Here is a 22,188-nt window from a genome sequence, read left to right on the forward strand (position 1 = left end):
AAGTAATTTGTTTGTAAAATCAACTGGAAAAACCGTTTAAACGGGTTTTTAAGGTTCGATATTATTGTACTTTTCAGAGTATAAATGTATGTATGTAAAAAAATGCAAGGAACTCAGTGAGTGTGATCAGTTGTTCGTAGAATAGATTTATGAAGAATAAAAACAGATGTTGCGTCATGCAGCATTTAGTCAGGAATTTTATTTTATTTTGATAATAATTGTTGCCTTAACCCTTTAACTCTTAACTTCGAGATAAATTTTTTTAGTAATAAAAATCACCTTTTTTTTCATGTCCCTTAACCAACAATGATTGTTCATTTTTGATAATGAGCCTTCTTGAAGAACCCGCCCGAAAACTTTTTATCTGCCAGTGTTTGCAAACTGTTTTAGATGAGTCCTGCAAATTTAAAAAATGGGCATTGACAGATCATAATAAAGTTGACCCTTTCCGGCTGATTTGGGTACAGGGTATAATTTTTAATGTAAGTTCTGCATATATAATTCTGAGGTTATAAATAAACAGTTGGTTATGTTTGGAGAAAAAATATTTTTTCATTATTTCTAGTTTGACGGTGTTGCTACTAGATCATTTCATTTCTCTAAAATATTGCTATTTCTTTTCGTAAGCACCGATACAGAAATCTTGCATTTTAGTTATTTCTGGATTAAATTTTTTTTTTCTCCACTTAATATAAAAATAAATCTTCGAAATGATTTGAAAATACACTTCAAAATTAAGATTAACATGGTTAGATTATTTTCCATTTATAATGCAAATAAATAAGTAATTTTAATAAGTAATATAAGGTATACAGAACTCATGCTAACACCTTTTTTAATGAACTAAAAAATCATACTATTCAGAACTAAAAAACTTCATCAACTATTAACGATGTTTCAGTGGTTACCATTGAAATTTAATATATTATTAAAATAAATTTATTTAGCCCACATTTTCATTAAGCTACATTAGGCCACAATTAATTAATATTTGTTCTCACATAGTTATTTACCATCTAAAATAACTAGATTTAAGCGATAATTCAAACGAAAGCTAAAACATAATGACGTTCACAGCAGAGTGATTGTAAAAGAACGGCAGATGGGTACAGGTGACGTTAATTCATAACGAATAATGTGACACCCCATTTCAAACGAAAATGAAAATAAACGTTTTTTGCTTAAAAATAAGCAATAATTAGCACTCTTAGAAAAGTAATAAAATATTTTCTGTATGTTTTAAGCGATTCTGAATGCATTAAGATATTTAAATAAATTGTCAGTTATGTCAGAAAATTTTGGTTGACTATAAATTCTCCTTAAGGGTCATATTCTGATAAATTCTGCTGGTAGTGGCCGAGAAATGATTGGATTTTGCATCGACATTAAACATTGAACTTCAGTACATTTCTAAGTGCTTGAGGTAGTCAAAAAGTAATCTAAAAAATTGTGGCTAAAAGATTCCATCGACTTGAACATTTATTTATTGTAAATATATATAAAGATTTCTAAGAGTTGATAAAAATTTAGTAAAATAAAAGGGATATTTTATGAAGACATTTATATAAGTTATAAAAATGTGTTAATAAAAATAGTAATTTAGAAAAATTTTCAATTTAATTTTTGTAAAGTTATCAATAATTTATTTTTATCTAAATTGTTATTCGTTTTAGTTTTCTTATTAACATATCTTTAACTTAAACGTGGCATAACACTAAAAAGAAAAAAAAAAAAAACTGGTGCAAGATAAAAGTGTCCAAAATGTAGGAAGAAAGTGAGAGTGGAAAGTAGCGTCACTTGTTTCTTGATTGACATGTTTCAAAGCTTTTCATGAAATAAATTAATACATTTTTATAGTTATTCTTATAGATATTTTTATACTTATAGGTACCTGCCTCCTTACGTACTTTTACTTTAGATGACGGTACAGGCCTAGCAACTATTGTGTCTGTAAATGACGCTCCTGGTTTTGGACCCTGGATTAAAGATGGTATGAAATATTATATAACATGTTTTTTGTAACAATAAAATCAACATAAATGAAATTTTCTATCTTAGCATATGGATGTTATTTTACTCGCACATGGTCACTTGCGATGTTTGTCATAGCTAGAAGGTAGGTAGCTAGTCCTTGGTAATCTCTATATATTGGCCAGGTACCTACCCTGCAATGTCCAAGAAATTGATCATATGACTGCAGAGGTTTGACGGTATAAGCAGGCATCGTGTTGGGTGGGCATGGTTGAGTTTTTACCAGAAAAAACAATGTGAAAAATAGCTGAATCCTTGTCTCTGTCTTTTGTATGCCTGTTTAGGCAGAGGGGTGCGATTGCTCTTGTTTTCCTGGCGCCATCTATGGCCAAGAATTTGACTTTTGTCACATCTATTCACCACGCCCGTTTATAGGCCGGACCCATTCATTCATCCACAGATTGTAATTTTGACCTGAATCAGAGAACGATCAATCTCCAATTCAGTACCCCCAGAGGTATTGATTTGTTATGGGAACATGGAGAACTTTGCTACTCAACAGATTTAACGTGTATCAGTCACCATTTTACTACACAGAGAGTCTTCGGTCGGCAGATTTGAACCCACGAACTTCAGGCATGGGCCCAACGCCCTACCGACCAGGCTATCCCGGCCCAGTAGAATCCTTGTAAATATTAGTCTATGTTCATATATTAGCAGGTAGTAGTTTCTTAGTTGTAACTGAACAAATGTATATTATTTTGATGTTATAAATGATATTAGGAACTATTGTATGATATATATGTATTAGTAACTAGCCACTGATCAAGTTATATAATGTAAGCTATCTTCTTTCAGTTGTAAAGTTAATTTTTCAAAACAAGGGAAGGTAAATTTTTTAATTAATAAAAATTTTAGAACCTTTTTTACTATTAAACCTCAACTACATCCAGATGGAGCTGATCCAGTTGATAATTTGCTGATAAATATATTATGCCATGTGTTTGTGATATTTGTATTATGCCATGGGGGGGGGGGAAGATGCAGACAAATAGAAATTTCTAAAAGTACAACTCAATATTTCAATCAAGTATAGAAAATTGTCACGAATCATTATCCATTTAAATTCATCAAAGATAAAAATTAATTTAAAAAATAAATAAATAAAATACAGTGAAACCTCTCAGGAGAGACCACTCTCCGTTATACAGTAAAATGGTCGTTCATGGAGGTTGATCGTTATTTGAGGTTACCTCCATTAACTTCAAAATTGTTATGGAAGGTAGAAAATTTTTCGCTAACGATTTTAGTTTCAATTTAAGGGGGATTTATAAATAAAAATTAGCATCTATAAAAATGATCCCAACTGATATAGTTATGTGTAAAAACAAATTCACCAATCATTAATGATGAAGCTATTTTTAATAAATCAGAAATGATTGTGCTGTGGAATAAATCTGGATTTTTTTCTTACTGCGACCCCGAAATTTCTGGAAATCCAAGATCCAGAAGTTTCAAGAAATCATCGATCACATTTATGTATAAAAATTTTTGTTGTATAAAAATTCTTGTTATTTAAAAATATTAGAACTAGAATTTATACTCAGCATCTTTTTCATTTGTAAATATGTTTTCTGGTAGAATAACAAGTGTGATTAGAGATAAAAGTTAACTTATATATAATTATTAATTTAAATTATGCTGCATATAATTTATTTAGAATTTCACGTTGTGAAAATATCAATGATATAAATTTATAAAGACATTAATTTTTTGAAATGAGCTATTAATGATTTTACTCAAGAAATTTTCAGGATTTTTGAGTTGGGTTCACAAACACCTCTGAATAAATAAACAATTATCTTTTTTGTTCAAGCAGGGGTCTGTCCAGACATTTTGTGAAAGGTCCGTTTTTCGTGAAATTTTGAAAAAATTACTCACATTCTTTCAACCAGGGTCCGCTTTTATGAATTTGTGCAAATAGGGTCCGTTATTGCAAAAAAAAACTTTTTCAAGGAGTTTTTAAATTGTAAAGATATACAAGATTATGCTCAACACTGTAAAATTATAATTTAAAAAATTAAATTTTAAAAAATAAACAACAATTGCTGCTTCTAAATTAGAGATGCAACATACAAATATTCGGTATTTAGCCTATACTGCTGAACGCAGAATATTAATTTCGAACGAATAATGGAAGAATCGTCTGCCGAAGACAAAACTTAATTCGTTTACATCCATCTTTCTTGTTTTCTGCCCTGGAAAGGGTTTTTTCGATTAACAAAATAATAATGAAGATAAACAAATTTGTGAAGGGTCCGATTAAAAGAAAAATCATTTTGTCAAGGGTCCGTTTTAATGAAAAGATATTTTTTGAAGGGTCCGTTAACGGACCCAAATTTCTTCTAAACAGACCCCTGTCAAGTTTTCATTTAATATTATATCATAAAAATTAGTTAGCTTTAAAATACGAGCCGAGGTTTGTTTGTTTGAGATTCTTGTTTTTTCTGAAAAAGCATTTTTTTCTAATTTAAATTGGGAATCCTCTCTGAAAGTAAATCATTGATTACATCATATTTAGTGCACTCTGTCTGCAACATGAGGTTGTATTGTCAAAAAGAGCTTTCTAAATAAGAGCCTTGCTCATATTTTGTATACATTTTAATCTATTTATTTGTTTTGTTTTGACATTTTGTATTTCCTTATTTGACCTTTTCTGCATTTGGTGTAGATATTTGCATGGCCGCTGAGAAAGATTTGTTTTAATGGTCTTTCCTAAAGGTTTTCTTCAGCACAAAGTCTACGGAAAAAATTCTGTGCCTCCCAAAAGTGGTCACTACGTAGAGGTGGGCTTTCTTGGAGGTTTCACTGTAATTATTATTATTATTTTTTTTTAGATATTTAGCAGATATAAGAAATTCACTTTTATGTGTGAAATTTTGAGAACTATGATGACTGTGTATTTTAATTAAGTTCCTCTAAAAAATTGGTCTCCTGTTATGCTAGTGTATTACACCGATGTAGGTTAATACAAAATTCCATTAAAATGTGTCCAGTGGTTCTGGAAGTAATAAAAAAATTTTTTAAAATTTTCTTTGTAGCAGGGCTTGAAAAACTGCCCGTCTAGTAGTCTAGTCTAGTAGAAAAACCGCCTAGTATTTCTTTTATTACTGTATAATGTAATCCTAGTAACTTCTAATTCATTGTGCAACTTATATTAACGTTTGTAATAAGTAAGAGAAAATTATCTTTTTATTTATTTAGAAGCTACGGGCTAGTTTCAAAGGAGGACGGGCACATTGTTGGACAAGTTATCCTCGGGGACGGGTAAAATTTCTGAGTTTTTTTTTTAGCCCTGCTTTGTACGCTAGTTTGATATAGGGAAACCTCAGATAATAGGCACTCCTCTAAAACGGACAGCTCAAATTGCAATTTTTGAAATTTTGGCAATTTTCTATTAATTAACCATGTTTTCGTAGAGCAGACACTTTCTTTACTGAACATGGATAAGAATTTTTAATGAAAAAAGTGCTATTTAAGATAGACCTCCTTCATGTTTATAAACAAACTGTAATCAAAGCCATTTCAGTCTTGGCAATAGATAAACTGTAGCCAATAGATCTCAGTGAGTGGGAAATCGCTATAATTTAAGCAACAAATTGAAAAAATTACAATTTGCAATAATACATCACAGCCACAAAACTGAATAGTAAAAAAGGAAAAGTTTTTTTTATCTGGAAAGGCTGAGTTTTCCTTTAGAAAGGTTAAATATTGTATAATTATTAAATTTACAATAAATAAATACATTAGATCTTATTTTAAATTAGAAATGATGCATTTCTTTAATTCTCCTAAAAACTTTTCAAAATTGAGCTAAATTTGATTCCAATTTCCGAACCCCAAAATTACCTCGCCACAATCTGAGAAATATGGTCCGAATAGTTTCGTCAGGAGGACGGTCCAAATTTTTGGCTACATAATACATTACCTTTTGCCTATTATACAGTATGTTGTGAACTTATAGAGTGAATTGAAAAATATTTGTGCACAATTATAAAATTAGTTTATCCGAAGATAATTCTATGCAAAAAATAAATTTTAGTAAATATTAATAATAATTATATTACTATTTAATAGTAGTTTAAAAAAATTTGAATTGTATGGTGTTCAATTTTTTACATCATTTTAAAGTATCTAATTTTACAAAGCATAATACAAAATTTGAACAAAAGTGGCTGAATGGTTCTCAGAAATCGAATTTTAAGGAAGTTATATATTTGAAATTCGATTTCTCAGGAACTACTTAACTGATTTTGCTCAAATTTTGCCATGTGAACTTAGATGCTTTAAAATGGAGTAAACAAATAAGCTACAATTGAAAATTATTTAATTTATTATTATATAAAATAATAAAAAATATTAAATGTTTACCAAAATTAATATTTTGCATGGAATTATCTTTGCATAAACGAATTTTATAATTGTGTACAAAGATTTTTCAATTTGCTTGAAAATTTCTCAAAATATTCAAAAAATTGAATAATGAATTTGTTGCAATTTAATACACAGTTCTTTAAAGTACTCGAGAGGGCCAAATCCTACATTTAAGTTTATAGGATACATCTCATGTCACTAAATTTTGAATAGTTTCATATTTTCCTTTTCTAGGGCTGAATGATATTATTATATATTTTTTAAAGTAATTTTTATGAATTTTTTGTATATATTTATGAAAATGTTGTGCAGTTTTGTAATTTCCTTTATATATTTATTTAATATTTCAGGTCTATACTGTATGGTTATTGGAGAGCTACTTTCAACAAAACCTACAATCACTGTAAAGGCAATGAAAATAACAAAGCTGGTTAATTCAAATGAAGAAACACTATGGAATTTGGAAGTCATAGATTTCTGGAAATGCATGGATAATAGTTGATAGTATTCTATTAATATTTATAACCAATAATTAGTTATTCATACATATTTATACAATTCCACAAGACTTATCATAAATTTAGTGAATCATGTTTTGCAGTTATAGCAAACTTCATCATTCTTTCCTAAGGTGTGTAAAAAATCTTATTCACTCTCGTCAATGTAGTAAAAAAGCTATTTATGATATTAAAATTGGTAAAGTAACTAAATCTGTGTCTTTACCCAAAAACCCACATTTAGTGCCTTTATTGTACCTTCAAAAGAATCCATCAGAAACTTTGATAAACCACTTGTTATGGATCATGAAAAAAGATATCTTGGGTCAAGATATGTTTTTGATTGGCTCACCAGGACGCTACAGAGCTCGTACAATCTTACAGTATCTTGAGATGATGCAAAGGGAAATGGAATATGTTATCTTGTCTCGTGATACAACTGAAAATGATTTAAAGCAAAGAAGAGAAATTTGTGATGGTACTGCTCACTATATAGATCAAAGTGCGGTAAGGGCTGCTATTGAAGGTAGGTTTCTGATTCTTGACGGTATTGAAAAAGTTGAGAGGAATGTATTGCCTGTTTTAAATAACTTGTTGGAAAACAGGGAAATGCAACTTGAAGATGGACGTTTTCTCATTGCACCAGATAGATATGATATGCTTCTGCTTGAACATTCAAAAGAAGAACTGGACAAGTGGAAATTAGTTAGAGTTTCTGAAGACTTTCGGGTGGTTGCGCTTGGACTACCTGTTCCTCAGTTCAAAGGAAATCCTTTAGATCCTCCATTTAGATCAAGATTCCAAGCACTTCATTTAAAGATGAGCTTTGAGGAACAACTTTCTGAGTTTTCTGAATCATTTCAAAGCATTCAAAAGGATGAATTGGAAAGATTTCTTTCTGCTTGCCATACATTTTTATCAGAAGAATCTTCTAATTTAGATCTACCTAGGTTTCCAATTGAAAATTTGTTTCTCATCTTCAACATCTTGAATAAACTTCCTGGCTTTCCTGTGGGACACACATTTAAATGGCTATATCCTTATCAGCTAATTTTACCAAAAAGTGCTCAGAATTTAATATGTGAAACTTTGCAAAAATTTTCTATTCAAACCAATTCCGTCAAAGTAAAAGTTGGTGTATCCAAATATCTTGATAATGATGACTTTACACATGAAGTTAAACTTGAAACAAAGAAAAATAAATTTACAGCTAGAGCTTTGGGACATAACATAAGTGTTGGTTCAGTGAATTTTGTTTCCAATTTATATCATAATAATGTAATTGCAGACCTGTGTTTAACTCATTTATCTCATGATTTCTGCATTATTGGAAACAAAGGTAGTGGAAAAGGAACATTAATAAAAAAATTTGCTTCACTTTTTAACTATCCTGTGGAAATGGTGATGTTGTACAGTGATATGACAGCTAGAGACTTATTACAACAAAGGATTACTGATGAAAAAGGAAATACATTATGGAGGCCATCACAAGTTGTGCGAGCTGCGAAAGAAGGAAAGTTATTAGTGTTAGATGGATTGCATCGGATTCATTCTAGTACACTGTCAGTTTTACAAGGACTTGTGCATGATCGCGAGATACAGCTTTATGATGGTACCAAATTATTAAGATCTGACCGTTTTGATGCTCTAAAAAATAAGTTGAATTTATCTAATGAACAGTTAGAAGCAAAAAATATTATATGTATACATCCAGCTTTTCGCATTGTTGCATTAGCTGAACCTCCTAAAATTCAAAGCTCTAAAGAAAATTGGCTAAATCCACAAGTGCTTTCATTATTTTTATTTCATGAAATTAGACCTCTTAATATGGAAGAAGAAAAAACTGTTATTAAAAGCATTACAAACTGTTCTAGTGATAAAATAGATATTTTATTGAACTTCACTCACAAATTGCGTAACTCAAAAGATGATGTTTTAAAAAATATTAGTACTTCATTTTCTACTCGTCAACTTGTTCGAATGGCTCGAAGATTGGAGGCTTTTCCTCATGAAAGTATTTACGATTTAATAAAACAATCTTGTCTTTTTGAATTTTTACCTCAATTAACGAAGCAAGGAGTGGAAAGTGTTCTTGAAAGTTGTTCAATCAAAAAACCCAAACCATCTGTTGTGGAGAAAAATATTCGTGTAATAATTGAAGAACTTTACATTGGAGACACCAAGATTCCAATTTACAATGCAGGTTCAGATAAACTTAAAGTCCCTAATGTGTTGTTTTACAATAGCCAAGAACACATCAAAGTAATGGAGGCGATGTTACAAGACTTCATTTTGGGTGAGCATTTATTATTAGTTGGTAACCAAGGAGTTGGAAAAAATAAAATTACTGATCGATTTTTACAGTTGATAAATAGGCCTAGAGAATACATTCAATTGCATAGAGACACAACAGTTCAATCTCTTACTCAGCAACCAACAGTTCAAGATGGAAGAATTGTTTATGAAGATTCGCCTCTTTTAAAAGCTGTTAAATTTGGCCGTGTATTAGTTGTAGACGAAGCTGACAAAGCACCAACTCATGTGACAAGTATTTTAAAAGCTCTTGTCGTGTCTGGAGAAATGTCTCTTTCTGATGGACGCTGTATTGCTCACCATAGTGATCAGAAAGTTAATGGAAACGATCAAGTGATAATGCATCCAGATTTCAGAATGATAGTTTTAGCTAATAGACCAGGCTTTCCCTTCTTAGGGAATGATTTTTTTTCAACACTTGGTGACATTTTTAGTTGTCATGCTGTTGAGAATCCTAGTTTAGAGTCAGAGATAATGATGCTTCAGCAGTATGGTCCTAATGTGCCAGAAAATTATTTAAGAAAATTGGCTAATCTATTCGCTGAATTACGTTCAATGTCTGATGCTGGTTTAATATCATATCCTTATTCTACTCGAGAAGTTGTTAATATCATTAAACATTTGAACAAGTTTCCTGAAGAAGGTATACCATTTGTATTAAAGAATGTCTTTGATTTTGATGTTTTTAATTCTGAGTTTAAGGATACCCTTTCTAAAATATTTGTAAAACATGGTATACCTTTTGGAAAACAGACAGTCACTATAAAAGTTGCTAAAAGGTATAAACTTCCACAAACAACTAACAATACTGAATGGATGTTATCTAAAGATATAAACTCGTGGGAAACTGAAAATCGTGAATTGTATCTTAGTAATAAATCCCATCTACCTGTAGTTCAGAGCCATATTGATGAAGTTGAGCCTAGGGCTACAATTTTTTCAGAGCAACAAAGTTTTTATCAGTTACCTTTAAAACAAAATGATGTGCCTTTAGATATCAAAGCTACAAATATTGATGGTACTGATATTTTGTATGTTGTTACAGCAAATCCTCTTTCAATTTATAGAATAAATACCAATAAAAAATTAATGAGTAGTATTAATTTATCAGGCTATTTTCCCAACATAAGAAGTGGTTATAAACCTGAAATTTACACATCAGTTATTAATTCTTATAATGATTTAATTTTGCTGCATGAAAAGTTTACTAACCAAACATTCTTAGTAAATATAAAAGAAGGTATTATAAATAGGATTAACATCAATTCTCTTTTAGATGAAGCTATTTCTAAATTAAGTAACATAGTGTCAAATAAAGCTGATCAGTTTTTTGAATTATGCGAATTTCCAAATAAAAAAAAAGTCCTATTGTTCCATAAAAATGGTAAAAAAATAATCCTATTAAATTTTGAAGAGAACTCTACTCAGCAATTGAATTTCCCTGATAATATCTGTAGTATTCTTGTCAAAGATGAACACAGCTTACTAATTAACTGTGAAAAAAACCATTTTTTCGTCGATCTTTCTGACTCAAGAAATTGGAAAAGTCGTTCATTACAATCAGAAATTGATGAAGCCATTCAAATAAAAACAATTGTACCAGATAGCTCACAATCCACAGCTCTGATGTCATCATCAACTGATTATGCATGCCTTGTTACAGGATCTTTTCTACTTGATGATAAGTTGAAAATATTAAAATTTCCCCGAGAAGATGGAAACTTAACTGATATGAAAAGAAATTGTATTATGCCTAATAATCAACAAATAATAACATTTGTACATGAATTTCCATCACACATTAAAAATGAATACAGTCAGAATGATGCCGGATTTTTGGAAATAGTTGATTTGAAGAGCTCAACGTATGCATATGTAGATGCAAATATACCTTTCAATTCTTCTTCTTTTGCTAATTGGTTGATCAATACATCAAAATCATATCTTTTAATGTGTTTACTGCAGAATGAAACATTAGTGACGATTGATGTTAGAGGGTGCATTCGAAAGTGGGAAACTAGTGAACAGTCTCTAGTTTCATCTTTTGAGGAATGGAGAAGAATGATTGGTGCTGGTAATGAACAGCAACTTACAATTGAACGTATAGACAACAAGGAAGTTTCTAACCCTAAGCATGGCAAAACTGACCCAACAGGAGCTCCTCATGTAGGTGGAAACACATGGGCTGGTGGTACTGGTGGAAGAGACACTGCTGGGCTTGGAGGACGAGGTGGCCCTTATCGCCTTGATGCTGGTCACAATGTCTATCAAGTACCTGATCATATGAAAGATGCAGTTCCAGAGGAAGTAAGAAAAGCTGCCAGAGAAATGAATAGAAAAGCATATAAAGAAAAACTAAAAGATATTGAAATGAGTGAATATGATGCTGAGTTATATGGCAATTTTCTAACTAATGTTGAGAATCAAATAAAATCATTACGTGTTATATTAGATAGTTTACAAGCAAAGAGTAAAGAAAGGCAGTGGTTAAGGCATCAGACTTCAGGAGAGTTTGATGATACAAAACTAATTGAAGGGATAACAGGGGAAAAATCCATCTATAAGAAAAGAGGTTTGCAAGAACCTGAAATGGGAAGTCCTCAAGAGAAACCTAAACTTTTAAGGCTAGTTGTTGATGTCAGTGGCAGCATGTATCGTTTTAACGGACATGATCATAGGCTAGAAAGAGAATTAGAATGTGTGGTTCTTCTTATGGAAGCACTTGAGAACTATGATGAAAAGTTCCAATATGAGATAGTGGGTCATTCTGGTGAAGAATATTGTTATGAATTTTCCAAATTTCGCCAAGCTCCCAAAAACAGAAAAGAGAGGTTAAATATCCTTAGGAATATGATTGCTCACTCTCAATTTTGTGCTAGCGGAGACAATACTTTAGAAGCCACTGATCATGCTATCAAAACTATTACTAAAGTTGAAGCTGATGAATATTTTGTAATTGTCATGAGTGATGCTAACTTTGATCGCTATGGTATATCACCAAGATCTTTTGCAAAACTGTTAGTAATGGACCCAAAAGTTAATGCTTTTGCTATATTTATTGGGTCTCTTGGAGACCAAGCAATGATGCTGAAAAAACAGTTACCTGCAGGAAGAGGATTTGTGTGTTTTGACTCCTCCCAACTTACTCAAATTATGCAAAAAATTTTTACTTCTGCATTGCTTAAAGAATAAATCCTGATGCTAAAATTAAGTTAATATGTATTATTGATGTAGTCATACTTTCAAATTGTATAAATACAAATCTTAAATATTCTTAGTAATTTTTTAAAATATTTATAATTGAATTATATTTACAATAAAATTATTTTTTATATTGTTTAACTTTATTCAATGTGTTATATTATTTATAGTTCTATGACATTTATCTTCAAATCAATAAAGCAATGTGTTTCTCTGGCTTTTAAAGACGAATTTCAAGCTTAACTTGTTAAGAGTTTTTATTGAAAATTTAAGTAACTAAAAAATGATAATAATAAATAATCACATAATAGTTTCTCCCTTAAAAGAGTCAAATCAGCCAATTTTTATAAACAGAAAATCTTTTTTATCACACTTTGATATTTCAGTTTATTTACTTTTTTATTTTGCTATTTAAAGCCATTAATTTTTGAGAAAAAATTGTTTTACGAAAAGATGAAGTCAATATTCATCTTATATCAGTATAAGTATGAACTTAAGTATAAGTATGGTATAAAAAAGTATAAGTATGAACAATTTTGCCTATTGCCATCAAAATAAAATGCAGGTATAAAAAATTGTACTTGTTACAAAAATAATTTATTTTATTGAGATAAATCATTTTACATATATTAAATTTTGGCATTATGACTTGACATATAAATAACATTAACAATTCTCAATTTATATATAAAAAAATTCAAATTTTTCTTTAATAATCTTTTCATTCATTATACAAGTAACACATACAGGTACAAAGTAATGATTATAATACAAATGGAACAACATATGAATCAGATCTCTAGTGTTACATCTATGAATATTAAAGATAAATTTTTACTTTTGTGATTTAACTTTATTCTAAACAATTTATAAAAATTTACAACAAAAAAAAATCTAGAGCATTTACTTCTAACAACTTTAAAAAGTAGAAGTATTTACATTTAAAATTGTAATGTTTCATCAGTACTATTAATAAATAGTTGAAATAAAAGTTTCAAATACAGCAGAGCGCCGATTATTCTGACCACTCTGGTCCAAAGTAGTTCCTTATAACAGATTATCCAGATAATAGGACAACTATAAAAAACGGCTATGTGATTGTTTTTAAATAACTGCCTTTCACACTTTTTCAAAACTTAGGATTAGTGCCTATAATAACATATAACAAATGGCATGTTTAAGTTTAATTTTTTAAAATTGTTTTAGAAACCTGTTCTTTTATGACAAACCACTTACCCACATTGAAATTGGGCGGAAAGAACATAAGGTTTTTTTCAAGTTTAATGAGAGGCAAAATAAGGCATTTTTCAATCCATTTCAGATATTCTGAAAACAAAGAATTTCCAAGATTTTTTTATGTAACTTTCTGAAAAAAATGGGAAAACACATGGTCCTTGAACTATCTGGATAATGGGACAATCGCATAAATGGGCACTCTGCTGTATTATTTAATAAGCAATCTGATTAAATAGTTAAACAGATTTCAAGTGAAAGCTTTCCAGGCAAAAAAAGCAGATGTTTACATTATAATTAAAAACAATATACTAATTAAGCAGAGTTGTATCCAATAAACAAATGTTTTTTTATAAATGTATGAATATAGAGTTTGATAGGAGCAGAAACAACTATGTAAGAAAAAACAAAAATTAGGTAAAATTTTATATTATTTCATGGTTACATATATAATACTAAACTAAATATATGGATTTTTTTTTTCAATCACTGAAAAGACATGAATTAATAACTTTCCATAATGATGAAATGGAACAATTCAAAATTTATTTTTTTAAATTTGTATTAGATAAGTCACAGCTTTCTTTTTTAATGAATAAAAATTTCAGTTATAATTCTAACTTGTATGTTTTTACTGAAGCTAAATATACTTTGCATGAAAAAAAAATACTTATCAAAGTAGAAAAACTTCAAACATTATTAAGTAAATAAACTTGCATTAAAATGTGAACTTTAATTAATGTAATGAATTTAATTCATCAGTTATCATTATTCAATTCAGAGTTTCTCAACAGCTTAGTGCATGCAACACACTTTAAAATTAAGATTTTTTTTTTCTGTACATGATAATTAGTTCAATGAAATTATACAATATAATAACACCATAATAAAATTAATGTCATAATTTGAAAGGAAACAAATATAGTTCCATTATTGAGTTTTTCTCATGAAAAATTTCACGGTTTAAAATTTATCATTATTTCTCCTATTTAAAATCATACATTTTTAACCACAAATTGCTTATTTGAAATAAGTAATGAGCTGTTAACATAGTGTATATAAGGGATGGAATGTTTCTAGCTCACGAATGGTTAACAATGAAAAAGTCAGATTCATTTGAATTAAGGTTTAAAAAAAAAATTATAAAATAAAGTTTTAACAAAAATTACCATATTTCAGTAAAACTGTTTTTGTACAACATTTTCATAATGCATTCAAGATATGTGTTGCAATAACATTTAAGAAACAATGCTTTATCATAATGTTCTTTTTAAAAAAGAAAAATATTTAAAAAATAATAATTTTTGAGAAGTCATTCATGTGAATTCAAACTATACTCTCTTCAATTGTGGAAAAAATATAAATTTGACGAATATAATGTAAATTTGAAAATTATCTACAGGAAATACTTATTTTTAAACTGGTAAAAATATTAGTTTTTTTTTCCTCACAAAAACGAGTATTATTAGACAGTTAATTCATAGAACATTCTAAACATATAATTGGAAGGAAAAAACTACGTAATAATTCATTAAGAGTTAACTAAAGTCGGCGATAAATATAGAAAGTGGTATAAAAATATTTGTGTCGAAACCAATTTATCATGCATTTCTCCAAAGACAAAATAATGATACACAAATCTCAAAATTAAATGAAGAGTACAAGTTAAAATTGATGTATTTTAAATAGATATACAGCAAAGCTACAAACTGTAAAATCTGGAATGATTCTTTAAGTATTAAAAAAAAGTGGTTAGTAATACCATAAATACTGCTATATGTATTCCAATTACATGAATAACGTACACTTTCCTTCCTTATAAAACAATAATTGAGCAAATTCTATGAAATCCACTTCAATTATATAATAAATATCAGTTAAAACAGTGAAGATGGTTCTTCATAAAATGTATCACTCACTTTGCTACAAATGTACATAAACTACACAAAATACTTTTTCTATGATATTAAACATTCTGATGATTGAGTTTCTCTTTTTTGAGAATCAAAGCTTTCTTCAGAGTCATTGGATGATACTTCTTCCTCTTTATCAGGACTTGATCCATGAAGAACTAATGTACCCTCAATTCCAGGGATATCGCTGCTGGTTGAAAGTCTGTGGTGGTTTTCTTCACTGTCATACAAGATATCACTGGAATAGTCTTCTGTAGATCGCTGTATTTCTCTCTTCATTAATGAAGTAGTGGGAGAGCTGATTTTACTCAATGCTTTAGCTTGATTATGCACCATCAACATGAATGTTTTGTAACCAAGACTTAAAAGAAAGGAAAAAGAACATTTAAAACATCAAATTTAAAAAATAAATAAATGAATAATTTAAAAATATATTAGGTTTGAGAAAGACTTTTTGATACCCTTATAAATCACTATTGCAGAGTGCATAACGTTTTTAAAAAGTGCTTATTTTCTGTTTTTGTTTGTTTGTTAATGGGACATCTCTAAAAATGCTTAATTTTCTCTCAATAAAAATAGCTCCAAAAAGAGATTTCTTGCCTTGTCAACTGTTGATATGCATTACGCTAAATCATTTTCACAATGTTCCATTCAACATTTCCTCAGTCAGGGTGCGTAGTCAAATTATTCAACAAAAAATAAGCACCTTTTAAGCATTTCTCAAAAAATATTTTTAAGCACTTTAAAAAATATTAAAATTAGGCAGAACTGTAAAGTTTTTTTTTAAATTGATGGTTTTACCTTGTTTTAACCGTCATGTAAAAAAAAACCTTTTGACATTGTTTTTGACAATTGTCAAAAACCATGAAATTTTGAATCATGTAAAACGAATGGCGTTTTCATACGCTACGGACTGACAATACGTCGAAATAGATTGGGGTTGAATTATTTGAGACAACGTTGAATAGAACAATGTGAACTGAGTCTTTTTGCATAATTCGAAGCGAAAATCAACATAGTAAAGGAGAAATCTCATTTTGAAAAAGGGAAAATTAAGCACTTTTTAAAAACACCCAATGAAAAAAGCACCTTCAAGGGCTTTTAAAAAATGAAAATCGAAAATAAGCACCTTTAAGCACTTCTTAAAAACGCTAAGCACCCTGTCACTTCATTTAACCAAGATCAATTTCGATATAACCATGGCCATATCGTAGTAAAGTTCTAATAATTTTAAACGTTGGATTTGTGGGTCCTTGTATGGCATTTACATTGAGATGGATTAAGCGGGGAGGATTCTTGCACTCACATGTGCAACTCGGCTGCATTTTGCGACAGATTTCCGATTTTATGCTTCATCTCCCGCCTTTTAAAATCAAACAGAAAATCTCACAAATTTTTGTTGATTATGGGAACCAATTAATTATTTCTTTATTATTTCAAAATAGTAGAAGACAATTTTATTACTCTGTCTTATAAATTTCTTTTTTTCACTTTGTCACAGACAAACCTCACACTGTTCTATTTATAGATGAGTACCACAATCCTTGATTTGGGGTTCATTCACTAAATATTTCCATGAGTCTAGAGCAAACAACAATCATAGAGTCTAAACACTTCAACATTTTTCACTTGTTCATAAATTTATTAGGTTTTTTTAGTTTGCTTAATTATTTTTATCTTTGCTAATATGACAATGCTTCTGCTCAGTATACATTTATAAATGATTTTATTGAAATCTAAGGAACACAACTGATAACTTTATGAAATTAAAGATTAACGAGCAGTAATTTTGAATAAATTTTTTTACATAATTTAATGAAGTAATTATTAATTTAATGAGCAACTTTATATTGAATATATTTATAATTGTGCTTAAACGTTTTTAAGGTGGCAAATATAATAAAGTTCTTCCCTAGAAACTAGTTTTGAAAATGATAAATGTTTTTGCATTTTATAATATATATATAGAAAGGGAGAGAGAAAACATGGAAACAAATACGTAAAAGGAGAATCTCATCATCAGTTCACACTATATTATGTAAAAAAAAGTGTTTTCTAATATTGTATTAATATAGCCAAAGCAAAATATATCAATACAATAGTGTGAGGAGCAACAAAAAACTGAAACGTAAATAGAACTTATTAAGCAAAAAATGTGAAATAAAACAACCAAGCAAAAAATAGAAAATAAAAAAAAATCAAGAATATACGGAATAAAACTCAAAATGTAATAAATAAAGCAAGTAGAGAATTCAAATGTACATTTTATTAACATTTTTAAAAAGTGATTTAAAATGTTTTCATAACAAGTTCGCCAGATTACAATATATGAAAATAAAAGCGGAAATAGAGGATGATGAAATCAACTTATGCGTTCATACTTTTTACTAGCACACAACAAAAAAATACAAAGCAATATACATAAAAAATTTAGTAAGATAACTCTTGAAGGTACAATGATGTATAAAGGCGAATTAGGAATACAAAATAAATATTTCATACACAGAGCTATTCTTTAAAAACAAATCACCAAAACCATAGGTCAACAAAAAATTTAAAATTTCTCAGAACCAGGGTTAACTTTTTCGGAGACATGTTGTGTAATGAAAAATAGCATAACTGAGTTTTGTTTTTATAAAATAACATCAAAAAAATCTTTATCTTTTGACTTAATATTATTTTAAACTAAATAAAGTAGACAAATGTATGTTTACTTTTAAATGTTTCTAATTAGAATGAACTTTAAAAACCAATTGGAGTACCAGACAAGAAATCAGATGAAATCTGGAAAGTACTATGCTTAACCATAGCAAATGATGAATCCACTGCATTCTATTTAGTGCTGAGACATTTTTATTGATAATTATCTTCATAATATATTTCTTTTGTTTTGTGTGTGATTATCCACAAAATAATCAGCAACAGTACATTTATTATTATTTGTAGAAATATCTGAATAATTTCTAGAATTTTCCCTTTTCATTTTTAAATAAAATTTGTAATTATAAAGATCAAAAAATAGAGAAGATGCGTTTTTCCTGTTTAAATCTGACAAGAGGATATTAATTCTAAATGTTATGTTAAAAAAAACTTTTAATTTAATTTATTTATTAAAAAAAATATTCAGGTTTTTAATGCTAAAAATAGCAACTGCAACTCTTTAGCCACAATGGTGACCTAGTAGACTTTTCAACCCCTCATCATAACTCAAATAAAATATTTTGTGATTATTATCATTACAAAAAAGCAATGCAAATATCAAGAAAATACTATACAAACCTTATATGTATATAATCCAAACTAAAATATTAGCAAATTTAGGCTATAAATAAAGTTAAGTTCAGTTTAAAAAGTTCTCCTTATACCCAATTGCATGATGCATAGCCACATTTTTCAACAAAAAATCTCTTAAATTGCAATTTTGATTAGTGGGAAATTCTCATAAATTTTTGTGTTTTTACTAATTATCTTTACAATAGGAAAAATATTTTTGATCAAATTGATGGAATATTACAAGGGTCTAATTATTCATCACTCTGAGCTAACTTATTTTTATATAATTCTGAAAAAAATTATACTCTCAATATTAAATTAGTTTTCAGATTTATTGATGATTTAATTATCTTTAGTTTTCAAAATTATACAATTTTGTTAAATAATATTTAACCCGAATAAATAATATTGCTTCGTAATTATGACGATAATAATTTTATTTTTTTGGATTAAAGTACATAAAAAAGAAGAAATATCTGCAGTTAATTTATACGCTGAAAGAAATGATTTTGAATTTAATATAAATAAACTAATTACATGGAATTCTAGTGTTTCTAAAAACATTTATTTAAATACAATTTGTAATCAAATGAATAAGAACAAAAGAATTTGTTGTAATGTTTATTTACCGAAAAAACAAATAGACGAACCCTTCCAAAATTTAATAAAAAAACAATGGGTATCCAATTAATGTAATTAAATTCTACATAAAATTGTTGAGTGGATTGTATGTCATAATTAAATATTTCTTTGTTAACTAAACTTATATTTTTACCATGTGCAAATCCAATTCAGACAAATCCGTGCACAACGGGTAAATCATGTTTATTTATTTATTAAATAAATGTTAATTTTTTAAAATCAATAAAATTTTATATTTAAATATCAACCTTAATTAATTATAAATTTTAAATGATCCAGTATAATATTAATACCTTGCGCACATCCATTTTTGGGCCAATTTAAGGTAACTAGCAAATCATGTGAACGCAATTTTTTTTTTTTTTTAATTTTTTCTTGCAAAATTCATATGCCAAGCTATTACTATTTTTCTAATGAGAGTCATACTGATGATGGAGTATTGTACTTTTTGAAAAATCTTAGATAATGAATAGCAAAATTAAAATATTATTATATTATCACCCTAACATTGACAATGATTTTAATTGTAATGATATTCACAAAATAGGACCAAGTTCTACACAAGGCACAGTTCTGAAGGTTATAACTACCTGAAAGGTGCCAATTATCACATTTTTAAAAGAACTATGAGTAGTGAATTCTAAAAAAAAATTAAGTTAAATATTTAGTTAAGGATATGTTTTGTTGTTTAAACTTCTGTAAATTCAATTTAAAACAATTTACATACATAGAAATTTTTTCAACTTTTTTGTTATCAAAATCACTTAGTTTTTATAAAAAATAAACATATTAATTAAAGATTTAGTTAAAAATATGTTATATTGAACAAACACAATTTAAAACAATTTAGACACATAAAAATTCTTTAAAACTTTTTTAAAAAAAAAAATCTAAATTACTGCCTTAAAAAATAAACATATACTGTATGAATATATCAAAAGCAATTCAATTTCAAGCATAATTCAAAAAATTACATACAGAAAATTTCTAAACAAAAGGATTATATTCAATAAAGTATGTTTCCATCATTACCATTCTTTTTCAGCCCACTGTTCAATAGAGGCCATTCCATCCCGTAAGTGTTTTAAAATCTCTGGTAACTGATCAGGCTGCTTCGCCAAATTTACAACACGTATGACACCCATGACATCCCTTAAAACAATGGCAATTAATAGAGACCAATCCAAACAGCCTGCTTCTAATAGCAATTGTAGTAGATACCTGCAACAAAGAAGTCATAAAAATATGTTTCAGACACGTAAAAAATAAAGTCATTTCTGGACATTTTTTAGATAATGTTAAAAAAATAAGACATTTAACTTTATCTTTTTATATTGAGATAAAATGAGAAATATAAATGAACAAAAAAAGTTCGATTCTATAATTTTCATAAAACAAATGTCTCGAAGAGAAAAATCTCTTACCTTGTCTTAGTAATGAAAAAAAAAACTATTTTCAAACATATAAATTAAATAAACATCAGTCACGTGCACAGAGGAGGACCAAGCATTCAACCAGAGATGGGTATCTAATATATGACTAACAATACTATTTATTTCATTATGAATTTAAATTTTTTTAAACAGGTAAATATTTGTATCAAAAAAAATTTTTGGAGAATAAAATGTTTTTAAAACAATCAAATAAGTTTTAAGGTGGTTAAAAAGTGAGCAATATTACAAATAAAATTTAAATTATGTTTAAGGAAAAAATAAAGAAAATTATTTTGTTGGAAATAATTCATCTTTTACCAAGTCTTAATTTAGTTATGAGAACCACGAATATTGTAAAAAAATGGGAGAAACTTTGAGGCCAACTAACTACAAAAAATACAAGTAAAAATTATAATGACAAATGGACACCTATATTTATATTGGTATGACGACTATACACATATGCAAGTAGCTCCTACGAAAGATATACATACATGCATACACACATATATATATATATATGTATACATACATATATGTATATACATACATATATGTATATACATACATATATGTATATACATACATATATGTACATACATGCAAATATGTTTAAGGAAAAATGGAACTATTGCCAATACTAAACTATGCCAGATTTTACGTTACCCATTTTGAGAATAGCCTGTTGTATATATTTTTCTAACAGAACAAAAAATTTTTTTTTCGTAAGATACTTGTTTATTTTCTATTTATAGCTTTTCTGGCATTCTTTCTATATTATAGTCTGTTTGTCTATGAGAGGAGATTTCCCCCTTGAGTCAAAATCAGAAGGATGGTGGATTGGGCAAAACACAGGAAGGGTCGTTAAAGGAAGTATGGGAGATTAAATCACAAAATTTAAGAGCAGAATTTTTTCCAGCAAGTTTCAACCTTTAAATCTTAGAATTACCCAATCATTTCAAACGCATTACACTAAACAACTGACTAGATAATAGTTTCTTTTTCCTTATTTCAATGACTTACAAGATGCTTCTAAAGCAAAAAAAAAATAATGCTCTGGAAGCTCAACATTTCCCTTCTAGAGAGTAAGACAGTGTCCACTAAAATGCATTACAAATGGGTTTAATAAAGCTTCTCGGGGTTAATTGGATCTCTGTATCCAATGGGAACATTGGCCCTTCAGAATAAAATTTGGTAGCAGATCTTCCTAAGTTGATAACGCGTAGATATCAACTACAATATATATCCCATATTTTCAATTCCTTCAGTATCTGATTT

At 28.5% G+C, this 22,188-nt stretch overlaps 3 protein-coding genes across 6 annotated transcripts in view; 2 read left to right on the top strand and 1 right to left on the bottom strand.

The window, feature by feature from the left end:
• The first annotated feature begins 176 nt into the window (after positions 1–176).
• LOC107443109 (von Willebrand factor A domain-containing protein c12.2) lies at positions 177–8,105 on the top strand. Of its 3 annotated transcripts, none has more exons than XR_015435515.1 (4): positions 177–482; positions 1,888–1,990; positions 4,703–4,841; positions 6,756–6,897. XR_015435515.1 is itself a non-coding variant. In XM_016056872.4 (3 exons), the coding sequence occupies exons 1-3, from the start codon at positions 327–329 to the stop codon at positions 6,905–6,907; spliced, it is 411 nt and encodes a 136-aa protein (XP_015912358.3). In that variant the 5' UTR covers positions 177–326; the 3' UTR covers positions 6,908–8,105. The 3 variants fall into 3 exon arrangements, 1 of the variants encoding a protein (XP_015912358.3); XR_015435516.1 differs by having other exon boundaries at positions 4,703–4,817; positions 6,756–6,894; XM_016056872.4 differs by lacking the exon at positions 4,703–4,841 and having other exon boundaries at positions 6,756–8,105.
• Positions 6,996–12,562, top strand: c12.2 (von Willebrand factor A domain-containing protein c12.2). Its single transcript, XM_087167852.1, has one exon. The coding sequence runs from the start codon at positions 6,996–6,998 to the stop codon at positions 12,405–12,407; it is 5,412 nt and encodes a 1,803-aa protein (XP_087023978.1). The 3' UTR covers positions 12,408–12,562.
• Positions 12,563–12,994: 432 nt separating this feature from the next.
• LOC107443107 (guanine nucleotide exchange factor subunit RIC1) overlaps positions 12,995–22,188 on the bottom strand; it is a 63,964-nt gene continuing 54,770 nt past the window's right edge. For both annotated transcript variants that reach the window (XM_071183461.2, XM_087167853.1), the window contains 2 exons: positions 20,510–20,698; positions 12,995–15,923 (listed from right to left, as the gene is read on the bottom strand). In XM_071183461.2, the coding sequence (XP_071039562.2) occupies positions 15,608–15,923; positions 20,510–20,698 (505 nt within the window). In that variant the 3' untranslated portion in view covers positions 12,995–15,607. The remainder of the gene's footprint in view (positions 15,924–20,509; positions 20,699–22,188) is intronic.

The sequence above is a fragment of the Parasteatoda tepidariorum genome, chromosome 7, assembly GCF_982258835.1.
Source record: "Parasteatoda tepidariorum strain Cologne lab strain chromosome 7, Ptep-v5.0, whole genome shotgun sequence".
Lineage (NCBI taxonomy): Eukaryota > Metazoa > Arthropoda > Arachnida > Araneae > Theridiidae > Parasteatoda > Parasteatoda tepidariorum.

Bases quoted from the DNA above. Each gene is read 5' to 3' on its own strand.
- LOC107443109 (XM_016056872.4), top strand. From the start codon at position 327: ATGAGCCTTCTTGAAGAACCCGCCCGAAAACTTTTTATCTGCCAGTGT. The intron at 483-1,887 runs GTAAGTTCTGCA...TTATACTTATAG, and splicing joins TACAGGGTATAATTTTTAAT to GTACCTGCCTCCTTACGTAC. The intron at 1,991-6,755 runs GTATGAAATATT...TTAATATTTCAG, and splicing joins TGGACCCTGGATTAAAGATG to GTCTATACTGTATGGTTATT.
- c12.2 (XM_087167852.1), top strand. From the start codon at position 6,996: ATGTTTTGCAGTTATAGCAAACTTCATCATTCTTTCCTAAGGTGTGTA.